Source organism: Manacus vitellinus, unplaced genomic scaffold, assembly GCF_001715985.3.
Source record: "Manacus vitellinus isolate BGI_N305 unplaced genomic scaffold, ASM171598v3 scaffold_9_pilon, whole genome shotgun sequence".
Taxonomy (NCBI): Eukaryota; Metazoa; Chordata; class Aves; order Passeriformes; family Pipridae; genus Manacus; species Manacus vitellinus.
The window spans coordinates 9895454-9910150 of record NW_021940917.1 but is presented as its reverse complement, the minus strand read 5'-3'; the positions used below and the strand labels follow the sequence as shown (position 1 = coordinate 9910150).

Sequence of the window (14697 nt, the reverse complement as noted above, 5' to 3'; positions counted from 1 at the left end):
AAAATCGTAATGTGTGTGACTTTGTGGAGCCTCTACAGCACAGCTCTGTTGCCATGACACAGGGGAAATGTTCCAAATTCTGCCCATGTAGAATTTCTGGGAGTGGGAGAGAGTGAGGCAAAAATTAAACATAATTAGGTGCTAAGAAATGCAAGCTGATAATCCCACTTAAACTTTTAGTTTTCACTTCCTTAAACAAGCTTAAACAAGAATCTAGGGGTTCTAGTTTGGATCAGCATTTTAGAAAGAAAAGCATGGAAGATTTTCTTGATCTGTGTGTCTCTGAGCAGATGATTTCTAGAGAGTAACCCCCAGCTTAAGCAATTTCCCCAACAGAGTTGTTATGTATACATATCCACAATCCAATTTCAACCAAATGTGAAAGAAAAATTTATCTCTGTGGATTTCACCTAAGTTTCTATTGGTCTCTGAAAATGGGGAATTGGGTACTATCCTTCCAAAGAAAAAAGAAAATATATTAGATATTCAAATATGCATTTCAAAGAGACTTTCCCAATTAATTCTAGTGATGATGGAAATACCTGATCTCAGTCATGTGGAGAACTGTACCCTGCTGAAAATGACAAAGAGCTTTTAGTTCCTGCTGTGGTACCACCTTATTCCCCAGGTGAGACCTTCCAGCTCAGGTTCTTCACTCTTTTTCTCTGTCCAGAGCCGCACTTCTCTTCCCAAGCTATGCAATCACATGCTACATAAGGTCCAACCTGCCATCTTTGCTGTCATCCACTCACCCGTGATTTGGAGTCAAATACTTCACCATCACTGCTATACTTTGTAAACAAGAAGCAGTGCAGACAGTAAGGGAAGGTAAAATCCTCCTACATGTTTTCCCATTTGGACAGATCCTCAAGTGGAGATAACCAGTTTGCTTGTAGGTTCACTATCAACCCACATCCCTACTCTGTTCCAGACTACATCTGAGACTCCTGCAGGATCCTAAAGACAAACTGTGCAGTTGTTAGGTAGGGTCAAGCTTTTGAAAGCTAATGTAGGAAGGGAGGACACTCTTTCCTGCCATCTGGGAGATGTAGGGCCCTTTTCTGGTTCTCTTAGGCTTTGTGGGAGATCCTGTGAAACCCTTGAGGTTGCACATGAAGTCACACTTCATGCACTGGTACATGAGTATCAGTGTTTGCCTCAGTCACAGATGCAGGGATCATTGTGGTGGCAGGAAGTTTGGTTCCTCAATCTTCACCAAGATGCTGAAAGAGACAACACTCAAAATGGAGTGCACTTAGCACTCATGGTGCTCAGTCAAATGACTCCGATGGGCAAATCACATACAAGGGACATTATTCGGTTCTTAAGAACCAGCACTTACTTCAGTTTTCAAAGCCATTGGACTTGGGTTAAGGTAACATCTGAGAACAAACAACATGACACAAAAAATCAGAAGGAAGCAAGTGTTTTGCCTTGATAAGATAGTACACTCTTCAGCAAAAGTGTCTATTCAAGTTCTGGCTGTTTACCCCATAAATTAATCTAATGAGTAGCCTGTGAAATAAACCGTTAGAAAAGCCCTTGTTAATTTGTATCAAAGTAAATGGTTATCTAAAATAGATTCCACAGGGACTTTCTTAATTAGTCTGTTGTCAGCTGGGACTGGAAACGCTTGTGGCAGCACAAGGCTAATTAATTACTCATCCTGCCACATTGCAGCTTCCTGTCAAAGCACAAGGTACTTGTCAAAATACCCCAATGGCTGGTTGCTCCTTTTCAGAGACCATGACAGCAGTAGATGAGGGTCCCAAACTGGCCTGTGCTCACTCTCCATAGGTGGGTGGGTTGAGGAGGTGTTCAAGCCAAGTGGCTGCACCTCAGATGAGCTGTCTGTCTAGACAAGGAGTCTTTGATGCCCATATTCCATGGCTTCAGCTGAATGTGGCTTCCTGAACAGAAAATGAAAACAAGACTTGGGAAGTGGGCGTTTGGGGTCTACTGAAAGCCTCAAGGACATGCTTACCCAAGGGCCTTTATCCTGTGTCAGGATGGCACTGCACAAGCTGTGCCTGTCTACTTGGCAGTCAGGAAAGCAGGAAGCACACTGGCTCCTCCTTTAGGAGTGTCGTCCCCTGCAGGTCTTGGGACCAGACCTCTGATAGCTGTCATGCTGTTCCAGGGCTTTTGGGAGCAGGTCAGTGAGAGGCAGTGCCCACACTTGTGCTACATTGATGACCCAAAATGCCATCAGAGCCTAAGGAACCACCTGTACTTTGCAGGAAGGAGAAAAAAGCCTATTATAAAATTTCTGTTACCATGTCTTCCCTACCACCATGCAGTGAAAGATATGTTCTTTGGTGGAAGTGAATTAAACAATTTTGCACATATGCATTGGACAGTATTCCACAGCAGAGCAAGAAAGGAATTTGCCACATTGCCTTATTTGTAGGCTGGAAATTCCTTGACAGAGGACATAGGTTACGTGATGCCTGATACTGAATGTAGAGATGGAGCCTCACCAGAGAATGGGTTGTGATGGGCTGTGAAGGGCCAGCATTGGGTAAGTGTTCACTGGGGCCCTCTAAACCCAGCAGCAAGGTTAAAGCCCATCTGTGGGGGATGGTAAGACACATCAATATTCAAATGGAGCTGCCCTGAGTGGCCTAGGATGCCTCTGCTCCATACAGAGTGCAGGGTAGATGAGGGTGGGCAGAGGAACAGGTTTGGCCATTCTGAACCTGTGCTCAAAGTTTGGTTTGCACCACCCCTTACTCCTGTAGGATGGCTGGAGACCTTCATGTACTCTGCTCCTCCTCTGCAACATATGTAGCTGTTTTTTACAGCATTCTTCCCTGCATCTTCAGAGATACAGGTCTGTTCTACAGAAAGGGAGTGAATTAGCTGTGTATTTACACCCACACTTGCAATCAAAAGGCTTTTGATATGCCCTGATATCAGCATGCCAGGTTTTTACCAGCTCTAAGTATTGCAAGCACTCCAAGTGTACAGCTATAAAAACTTTAATACCCTCCCTGCACCAAATGCCTTTGAAACACAAGAACACCCTATTACGTTGGAAGGCGTGTAACACTGGCAGAGTCCTCCCCCATCACTGTCCTTCAACCTTTGTGGTTACACACCTCCTCATGTAGTAAACACCAGAATCTGATTTATACATTCACAGTGCTGTGCCCTCAGCACAATGAACATATAACCCTACCTTTAAATCCTGCTCCCTGACACAGTGCAGAACCGTGACTGACTCATGGTTGTCGTCATCTCACCATCTGCAATGGTTTAGTTAGATAACGGATACTACAGGTGCAGCTTCAGGAAAAGTGGTTGAATCCATGCACTATGCATGGAGGAAAACAGCAATATCTTCCTAACAACTATTTCTTCACATCCTTCCTCCCAAAATCCTCAGGGTTGGTACCTGTGGCTAAAATTCAAACCGTGTTTCCTCTGAAGTCAATCTCCAGCAGCTCACACTCATTGGAAGAAAGCCTGGACAGACTTCTTTCGCTCCCTGACCTTGGTCTGATGGACCTGACGGCCAAATACAAAAAGGAGAATTGCGCAGCATGTACATGCTGATGGTTTGATCCCCAGCTGCTCTGATTGCTGGCTTTGGGCATCGATCACCGGGACAGCAGAGCTGACAGATACCTATCTGGTGGCTAATCACTCACCTCTGGGACTTCAGAGAAGGCCTGAAAGATCTTCACCACCAGCAACTAGCTGGGCTGAGGTGAGGTGTGTCTGCTGAGGAGCCTCTGTGGCCCTGCAGCTGCTGGAGGGCATTGGTTGAGGAAGCTGCTCTGAGATACACAGCTTGTGGGGTGGTGGCAGGTAAAGCAATAGGTATTTCCAAAGGCAGCAAGAAGGGGGGCTGCTAGGGAAGTGCCTGAGAGCTGAGGAGCTACCATGGGACTGCAGCAAACTGCTCTGGTGCCTCCAGCCAGGTGATGGCTGATGGTCTGGTGGACCAGATGGTGGAGGGAAGCCATCACCATTTGACAGGGATCAGACAGACTGCCTCCTGAAAAAAAGCAGATTTCATGTTATTCAAGAACACAGCTACTCCATGCCTTATGTCACATTGCATTCTTTCCTCCAGAGAACACCTGGTGCACCATGCAGATTTCATCTCCTTCAAAGGGAGCTACTTGCATCCCCTTCTCCAGTAAAAAATGCCTTTTGCCTTTCTTCTGCCTCCAGTGCCCCTGCACACAGTGATGAGAGACTGCTCAGGCTGTGCACACCCACATACACACATTCATCCATCATTTTCTCTGCCATTAAAGAATCACAGACTGGTGCACATTGGAAGAAATTCCTGAGGTTCATCTGATCCAACACCTCTGATCAAGCAGGGTCATCCACAGCAGTTTGCCAGGACCATGTCCTGATGGCTTTTGAGTAATTCCAAGGTGGAGACTCCACCACCTCTTTGGGCGATCTGTGCTAGTGCTTGGTCACCCTCAAAATGAAAAACTGTATCCTGAGGTTCAGAGGGAATCTTCTGTGTTTTAATTTGTGCCTACCACCTCCGGTCTTGTCCCTGGGCACCACTTGGAGCCTTGCTCCATCCTCTTTGCAACCTTCTTGCAGGTATTTATATGCATTGACAAGATCCCTCTGAGCCTTCTCTTCTTCAGGCTGAAGAGTCTCAGCTCCCTCACACTTTCCTTATAGCAGAGGTGCTCCAGTCCCTGAGTCATCTTAATGACCTTTCCACTGGAAAGTCCATTGAGGAAATGATTCTCTCCAGTATGTTCATGGCTCTACTGTACTGAGGAGCCCAGAACTGGACAAAGTACTCTAGGTGTAACCTTACCAGTGTGGAGGGGCAGGATCACCTGCCAGCTGGCTGGCAATACTCCTCCTACTACAATGCAGCCCAGACCACAATTCGCCTTCTTTGCCACAAAGGCACACTGCTGGTTCAACTTAGTATCCACCAGGACCCCCACGTCCTATTCTGCTTTTCAGCTGTGCAGCACATAGCATGCATATATCTATATAGATATATATATATGTGTATGTATATATATATATATATACACACACACACATATGTGTGTGTATAGATATAGGTAGGTATGTATATATACGTATGTATATATGTGAGGGGGTTTTTAATTTTTTTTTCTCTCCATGTGCAGGACTTGGAATTTCCCCTTGCTGAATTTCATCAGTCTTTTGATGAGTTCCCTTATTTACTTAATTTTCTTAAACAGACAGGAAGGGTGTCAGCAAGCTTCATAGAAAGAATTAGTCATTGCAAGGGCCCTAATACTTGGTCATACATTTCTACATGATTATGCTTAAAACTGCTTTAAAGGTGTTTCACCACACCCAAAATTATTAGCTTCTTCTGTAGAGTTAGGTCAAGACAACCTGACATTGGTTATTTTCCCTTTCTCTTTCTCCACAGACAAGCAACTTGAGTAGAGACACCTTTTCAGAAGCGTTTGCTAAGTTTTTTGGGACAAAGCATTATCTACCACTGTGCATAGCTCACCGTACTTGTGACTTCCCTGAGTTTATTGCATCTTTTGAGTAATCTTCAATAGAAGCAATAAAGTGTATTTAATAAGAAGTTTCCCAAAGGGAAAGAGCATACCAGGAAATATGATGCAGATGGACAAAGTTCCCACTGAATGATACAGGCTAATTTATTAGCTGTTGATGTGGCTCATACGGCAGCCTGTACTACTTCCACAGCAATCCTGCTAAGTCCCCACCTCAAGATGGATGCTTGACTCACTGCCAGGGTTTTTGAATCCCACTCCTTCTGTGAAGGCTCAGTGACAAAGCACAAGCCCTTCAGACATCTGTTGTTTCCCTTTTGCCCCCTTGTTTATTGATCGAATGCTCTTATCAGGAGAATCCTCCCACATCCAGCCAATCAGCCAGCAATCAGCAGTCAAGCACATATGATTGTCAACAAAGATCAAGGCTCAGGGGCATCAGTGAACAGCCAGAGTCCAAAAAGCCTCCCTCAAGTGAACTTTTTGTGTTTGAGGACATGAAAACACAAAGAACTGCCTGGGGCTTTGAGCACAGTCCAGAAACATGGAAGAGGCATAGGGTGTAGCTAGACAGATCCCCTAAGAAATATAAATAAGGTAATTTGGTATGTGGAGCTGGTTGAACAACAAGCATTGTTAAGTGGGAAAAAAAATCTATTAATTGAGGTGCATGAGGATCACAGCACACAGTTGCACAACACAAAGAAATTCTCAAGTATTTCTTCTTGTGGATGTTGCCAAGAAAACACAATGTTCAAGAAGGCCTGGAGATGGATGTGGTGCATTCAGCATCCACTTTAGCAAGCAGTACTTGAGCGGGTTTGAAGTGCCTGCCAGTGACCTCAGCAGTATGATTGTCTGCCCAGGGTAATGGGCTGGCTCAAATGTGTTCACAAGTGCCTAACTGTAAAAGCTTGAAACTTGAGCATCCCAATCCTTGTCAGCAAAACTAGTCCTGTGTTCCATATCCAGATTATAGGTAGGATTTACATGATCCCACATTCAGAAGCAGTATCAAGTTTTAGCATTGCCACAGAGCTTGGAAGGTGGAAATAGGAGTCTAATTTTACCTGTTATTAAGAACTTCTAGAGTCCTCATATAGTGTGGCTGAGATCTTATCAAAAAGCCAGCTGTCAGTTGTAGTGCATTAATTTGAAACTCCATCTGCCAGATCTTTTAACTGTAGGATATTAAAGAATATGCCACACACACTTTTCCATGGATTTTGCAGTACTACCTGGTCAGAGAAAGGCTTTGCTTTTGCAAAAAGCCATTGACAGAAGCACACAATCATATCTGCAAGGCAACAGGTTGAGAGAAGGGTTTAAGAAAAATTACCTGTTACTCAACCAGTACCCTTTCCAGCACATCCATCTTGATCCATTCTTTTCTATCTCTACCATCAAGCCTACATAAAAACCAGAAAGAATGTAGCACATCTAAAGTTGTTGATCTGGATAGCTGTTTTGATTGTTCCATAGTAATAAAGAAAGATCAAAGAAAATGTGCCCCTCTGATTAACGTGACAGGAAAACTGGTAATGATGGATGAGAGAAGGCTGAGGTACTCAACTGTTTTGCTTCAGTCTTCATTGCCAATCTCTATTCCCTCACCTCGTGAGTCGATGGACTGCAAGATGGAGGCCTGGGAAGAAAAGGGCTTCCTACAGTATGAGATCACTTTCATGATCACCTGAGGAACCTGAACATACCTGTCTATGGGATCCAACAAGATACCTCCCAGAGTCCTCAGGAAATTAGCTAGTGTAGTTGGTAAGTCACTTTCCATCATATTTGCAAAGCCATGGCAATCAGAAAAAATTCCCAGTGACTGGAAAAAGGAATGGATTGATTGACTACATCAGTGGACAAGGGAAGGGCTATGGATGCCATTTATCTGGACTTCTGTAAAGCCTTCAATGTGGTCCCCCACAATATCCTGCTATCTAAATAGGAGATAGATGGATTTAATAAGTGGACTTTTAGATTGATAAGAAATTGCTTGGATGGTCACATTCAGAGGGTAGTGGTCAAGGGCTCAGAGTCTTGATGGACATCAGTGACAAGTGCTGTCCCTCAGGGGCCTGTACTTTGGACCAGATGACATATGTCTAATGACATAGATAAAGGGATTGAGTGCACCCTCAGCAAATTTGCAGATGACACCAAGCTGAGTGGAGTGGCTGACACACATGAAGGACAGGATGCCACCCAGAGGGACCTTCACAAGATGGAGAAGTGGGCCCATGGCAATCTCATGAGGTTCAACAATTCTCTCAGCCTTTCCTAAGAGAGGCACTCCATCCCACTAATCACCTTGGTGCCCTACTCTAGATGCACTCCAACATGCCCATGTCCTTCCTGTGCTGGGGACCCCAGAGCTGGATGTAGCACTACAGGTGTGGTCTCACCAGAGTAGAGTAGAGGGGCAGAATCCCCTCCCTTGCCCTGCTGGCCATACTGCTTTTGATGCAGCCCAGGATAGAATTAGCTTTCTGCAAGCTCACATTGCTGGCTCCTGTCCAGCCTCTCATCCACCAGCACCCCCAACTCCTTCTCGTTAGGGCTGCCCTTGTTCTGTTCATCCCCCAGTCTGTGTTGATACTGGGGGTTGCTCTGACCCAGGTGCAACATCTTGCCCTTGGTCTTTTTAAACCACAGGAGATCCCTGTGGACCAACTTCTTGAGCTTGTCCAGGTCCCTCTGGATGGCATCCCATCCCTCAGACACATCAATTGCACCACTCAAACCACTCAAAACAGGTTGACTGCAAAACTGCTGATGGTTCTCCAGCAGTGAGGGTGAGTTACACAGCACTTGTCCTACTGCAGACCCCTGAGGAACACTACCTATTGCCAATCTCCATATGAACACTGAGCTGTTGATCACCACCCTCTGGATCTGATTGTCCAAAAAATTCCTTATTCACTGAACAGCTCCCCAGTCAAATCCTTCTCTCTTCAATTTAGAGAGAAGGATGTTGTTAGAGACCATATCAAACACCTTACAGAAATCTAGATAGATGACATCCCTAGTCCTTCCTTTGTCCACTGATGTAGTCACTCCATCATAGAAGGCCACCTGGTTGGTCAGGCAGGACTTGTCCTTGGTGAAGCCATGCTGACTTTATGTCACAAATCACCTCCCTGTCCTCCATGTGCCTTAGCAGAGCTTCTAAGAGGACCTGTTCCATAATCTTCCAGGCACAGGGGTGAGTTTGGTTTATTTCTTTTTGCAGCATTGTGTAGCTTTTAATGGGAAATGTCAACCTAGGAAGGCTGAAAGTTCAGTAGTTTCCAGTGTCCTCTTTCCTACCTTTTTAAAAGATGGGCCCAATATTTCCCCTTTTCCAGTTACCTGGGAATTCATCTGATTACCAGGGCTTTTCAAATACCATAGAGAGTGGCTTGGCAACTACATCAGCCAATTCCCTTGGGAGTCTGGGATGCATCTGTTGTGGTTTAATCCCGGCAAGTAGCCAAGCCCCATGTAGCTGCTCACTCACTCTCTCACCATTGGTATTGGGCAGAGAATCAGAAGGGTAAAACTCAGAAAACTTTTGGATTGAGATAAAGGGGAAAGCAAAACCCAGGCACACAAGCAAAACAAAATGAGGAATTCATTCACTGCTTCATATGGGCAGGCGGGTGTTCAGCCACCTTCAGCAGAGCAGGACCCCTTCACGCACAAGGGGTGACTTGGGAAGACAAACATTATCATTCCAAATGTCCCTTCCACCCTCCTTCTTTCCCTCACTTTATATACTCAGCATAATGTTGTGGGGTCTGGAATATCCCTTTGATCAATTTGGGTCACCTGTCCTGGCTGTGTCTGCTCCCAGTCTCCCACACATCCCTAATTTCCTTACCAGTGTGGCAGAAGGAAAAGCAGAAAAGGCCTTGGGTCTGTGTAACCCCTGCCCAGCAATAACAGAAACTACTTTATGTTGTCACCCCTGTGTTCAGCATAGATACAAAACACGGGCCCATACTAGACACTGTGAAGAAAATTAACTCTATCCCAGTCAAAACCAGCACAGCATCTCACTGGATCCCATAAACTGGTGTTCAGGTTCCTCAGGTGATCACAAACCTGACCTATTACACTGGGAACCATTTTTGTGCCCCACTCCCCATCTTACAGTAAATCCACTTGAGAAGTGTGGGAAGAGAGGTTGCCATGGTAGACTGAGGCAAAAAAGTTGTTGAGTACCTCATTTTTCTGTACAGCACCAGAACAGAAACATGCTTCACCTCAAAAGAGGTTGTGTTATTAACAGGATAGAAAATTCAACTATTTGCATTGTTACTCAGTTATGTTAAGAGATACTTGCTGATCTCTTGATTTCTAGATTTGCAAGACCATTTTAACAATTGTAGCATGCTTTCCTGGAACAGGGTGTTTGTTTTCCCTCTCCTACCCTCTCTCCCAGGAAGAAAACATCTTGTTTTGAAAACACTCACAAAGGGACAAATTGAAGGCATTTAGTTCCACCTTTATCCTGACATTTTCTGTATTCTTCTGTCCACTAATAGCTTTCTGTTTCAAAGTAGATGTTCTTTTTTCCATCTCAGTAAGCCTGTCGCTTAAATTTGAAGGGCCATTTTTATTCCTCTTAGATATTCTGACATGTACTGCAGCTCTTAAGGTATTTTTCCTCTCCACTGATGCCACTAATATTTACATTTCTGTGTCATATAGTGATGCACTTTTTCTGAAGGACTGTTGATGAATACAATTTCAGGTAATTGTTACTTCCAAGCATCAGAGTTTTTTTTTCAACTAAAAACCAATCTCCAATTTTTTGAAAGACTATTCATATGCAGTAAGGGAGGTGAAGGAAGGTCAGGGAGCAGGAATTGTGACTTTCATGGCATTAGTTATCAACACAACAGTGCTCATAACTTACACTTTACAATATTTTATTTATGTGGGACAGACAGGCTGAAGGCTAATCACTTCCTTTCCTACAGAATTCAGCAGACGGGTAAAAAAAGACATTATTAATTACAGTGTGAAGACATAAAAGCTGTGCATCTGAATAACAGCAGATGGAAACAAGAAGCAAATTCTCACTCTGGAAAACAGGAGCCAAGACACTACTTGTATGGCTAAATCCTGCACAGTGGCAAAAGTAGAAGTTAACTTGTGCTGAAATCTAACTGAAAGGTTTTGATTTTTAAGTCTTTCAGTCAAGAAGAGTATTTCTAACAAAGTCCAAATTATTCCTATTTCAGACCATGCAGCAACAGCAGGTAGGTTCAGTGTGGATTTTACTGGACAACCTTCTGGAGTACAAGTTGAAACAATGATCATAGTCCATTACAAACTTTTAATCTCAAACCCAGCTTACTGCCACTGACTTAATAACTCTCCCTTAATAACAGAAGAAGTATACTTCTCATCCTTCCCATCCACTTATTCATCCTTCAAATTAAACAGCAAAGGCTATAGCTTGACATCCCATTTATGAAGAAAGTGTCCTGAAAGGCAGCAGCTGTTCCCATTAATGAAAGGATATTCTCGGGTAGTTTAGAAACCTACAACCCAGATGTGCTCTGTTCATGTTGTACTGTAGGGAGGGTAAATAAGAGGGTAAATAAGACTTAAAGTTGAAGAGCATTTGTGCATTTCCTAAATTGGCTTTTCTGAGCTTTCCAAATCTGTAGTATGAGGAAAAGGAATTATGTTAGTGGGAAAACTTAGAGAAACCATGGTTTCACAATTTAGTTCAGTGTGTCCTTTTCTATTATCTTAATTTTCTTGAAAGCTCTTTGGTATCACTCCTTTTCATCTCCCAGTATCTCTCCCCAGGTGGAAGCATTTACTCCTTTATTTCACTGGCAACCTTCCTGATCATGCTGCTGCATTTCCATATTCCCACACATTTCAGATTCTTTCCTATACTCATTCACCTCGAGGTGCTTACTTTGCCATCACCCAAGTGCATCAAAACACAGGGATGGAACATCACCATCACAGCCTTTGAAACCAAGGAACCCCCTGCGAGATGCATCCCGGCATCTAAGTTCACTCTGGGATCTTGGGGAGGGAATAACACCGGGAGAGGCTTTTTCCCTAAGGGCCTCCTCCGGGCTGAAATCCAGCTGCAGCACAGCATCTCCTGAAGCCTTGCTCTCCACTCGTGCCTAACTCAGGAAAGGCCTCGGGGCAAGACTGCTGTCTGTCCGGGGGAGGATTTAGTCCGCAAGCCCTGTCCCCACGGAGACAGGGGCTTTCGGGGCGGAGGTCCGTACGCAGGATGCGCAGGCCGACTCCCCCGGGGAAGGACGCCAGTCGGGGGTCCACTCGTGAGGGAAAGACTGCCCGGAGTGGCAGCAGGGCCGGCCAAGCAGCGGTGGCCATCGGGTGGGGGAACTCCGCCGACCCCCCGGTACCGACCCCGCAGCACCCTCGCCGCGGCACTCGGGGGCCGTGCGCGTACTCACGGCTGCTGCGGGGCTCCGGCGGGGCCGGAGGAGGAGGACAGGGAGGGGGAGGAGGAGGACGAGGAGGAGGCGGCAGGGCAGGTATTCTTTCGCGGCTGCTTGCTCCCCGCCCGCCGACTGCTTAAAACCGCCCCGGTGTCTCTTCTCCCGCCCTTTGCCGGGGTTTGAACCCCCCGAGCCCACTCGTGGGAGGGCGCGGCGGGGCTGCCGGAGGAGGGAGGGCCGCTCCCGCCTTAGCGCAGCTCAAAGCGGCTCCGAGGATTGAGGGAGGGAGAGAGGGAGGAGGCAGGACGGCTCCCGGCTCCGGCCCGCCCTCCGTCTGCGGCTCCACCGACGGGAAGGCGAGTGGTGCCGGCTGTCGGGAGTTCTCCACGCTTCACTGTCTGGGAAACTTGAGTCGCTTGCCGAGGCACATCTGTCCCCTGTCCCGAGGGGCGCTCCGGTGGAGTGAAGTGTCCCCGCTCCCAGCGGCAGGATGGCGCGGACCCTGAGACCCGACGACATCAACCCCCGGACGGGGCTGGTGGTGGCTCTGGTCAGCGTCTTCCTAGTGTTCGGCTTCATGTTCACCGTGTCTGGCATGAAGGGAGAGACCCTTGGAGACATCCCGCTGCTGGCCATAGGGCCGGCCATCTGTCTGCCGGGCATCGCCGCTATTGCCCTCACCAGAAAGACCGACGGCTGCACCAAGTGGCCCGAGGACATGCGTCCGTGTTGTAAGCGAGTGAAGGACAGAGATGTCATGGAGCTGCTAAGGACCCCCTCAGACCTGGAGTCTGGCAAGGGGAGTTGTGACGAACTGGTCAAGAAAGCATACCAGAGGGACAGGAGAGTGCTGCGGGGTGAGGAGAATTCCATTTTCGTCTGCACCACCGTCGCTGCCACCATGGGAGAATGCAACAGCCTCATCGAGAAAGTGGAACAGGAAGACATGCTGAAATACCTGGAGACCCCTTACCCACAGATGCCGCTGACTCTGTGTGTGGGAGATGGCTCCACATACAGTGCCTTGGAGAAGAAGAGCTCTTCTCCCAGCAGGGACAGCACTGCTTGCCCTGAAATTGAAGACAACATTTTTGTGGCACCTAAAGACAGTATCATTGTCTGTTCTTACAAGGATAACAGCCCTTATGACAAATACTGTTGTTACATAAACCCTACTGGAATCAACTCAGACCAGGAGAGCATAGTGTGAAAGACATATACTTTACATATATGTGTGTATACAAAAACTGCAACTTCAACTTCTTGATAGGGGATAATATAGCTGACTACACTGCATGGGACAATCCTGATACTATTTCAATTTAACCTGGTATGTGACTGACTTAAACCTTTTGTGCCTGAAATACTCTTTCTGTAAGTAAACAAGCATGTTTAGAGGTTAAAGAATTCCATTCTTCGTTTTGGGGGAAAAAAAAATTACATTTTAATTTTATTTTCTCCCTTTCTCTCCCTTCTGTTTTCCTGCTGCCTATTGTACGAAGCCTGTAGGCAGCCTGGCAGGAGGGTAGTGGCTGTCAGCTGGGATCAAGAACTGAATCAGACTCAAGCTGTCTGTGGGAAAGAATGTGGTACTCTATAGCTGAATGAATCTTTGAAATACTGTCACTTTGTTTTGGGAGGGATTGAGAGATGTCAACATGCACTTCAGTAGATGGCTGATGTCAGGGAGCGTAGAAGTTATTTACCCCCCTTCTTCTTCCTGACAGGATTTTATTTTCCTCTGCATCAAGAAATCAATGTGCTGACCCTGTGGGCTCTCCTGAAAGTCTCCTAGGAACCAGATAGGCTCAGAGGACTTTTCAAAGGCTAATCCATCATCAATAGCATGCAACACAGATGTGTTAGCTTAATTCTCCACTGGTCTTGACTTACTGAAATGTTTCTAACACTTTGGGATTTTATAGGCATACTTGACAAGGAGATTACAACATGATCATGACACAGTTCTTGCACAGACTAGAAGCAGATGTCAGTGGACTTAGGCCTTTAAAATGTATTTCAGTACCTCAAAAGTTGCTTAGGGAATAGACTTCTATGGGTTATGTGCAGAGCAGGATCTTACCCTTCTGAAAATGCCATTTTCTTGTGCCTTTTCTAAAATGCCAGATGTTTCTGTAGGGGTGATGCGTGGTTACAGTCCAGTCAGAGGTCTCAAAGCCATTTGAGACCCCCTTTGCTGTGGGGAGGGAACAGAGGACCTGACTGACACATTTTTACTCACAGCTTGTGGGTACGTAGCAAGAAAATATGAAGCAAGTAATGAGGATTAACCTGGCTCATTCAAAATCTGAGCCTGCAGTTAACATGCAGAAACACAAATCCCAGCTATTCTGTCCAACAGTAAATTGCATTTTCCATGCTGTGTATAAAAATCTTAACTGGCCTCTACTAACTAGGTATCAGAGACATGGTGTAACACAATGTACATGCTAAGCAGCTGCTCCAAGGGTTAAGGTCTTAGGCTGCTAAAGTACAGAGTTAGCATCTCACAAAGCCCCAGTTCCTATAACTAAACTCTCACAACTCCAAAAAGTTCCTGTGTGATGCAAGTCTTACTAATTGTCTCTACTTAGCTCGTTTTTGTCAACCATAAATTGCACCAGATAAATGTTTTGAATTACCAGAATAGGAAACAAGAAAAACAGGCCTTCTTTTGTAGAAACCTCAGATGTTGTGTAGGAAAGTGGAAAAGAATTTTGCACTAAAGTGAACTTTCTCTGTCTACGGAATTGTCTGGATACTGA

General features: G+C 45.7%; 1 protein-coding gene across 1 annotated transcript; it reads left to right on the top strand.

The window, feature by feature from the left end:
• The first annotated feature begins 12422 nt into the window (after window positions 1-12422).
• On the top strand, window positions 12423-13257 carry TMEM215 (transmembrane protein 215). The gene has a single exon (XM_008923263.2). It carries the CDS (start codon window positions 12423-12425, stop codon window positions 13140-13142), a length of 720 nt encoding a protein of 239 aa, XP_008921511.1. The 3' UTR covers window positions 13143-13257.
• Window positions 13258-14697: the final 1440 nt, after the last annotated feature.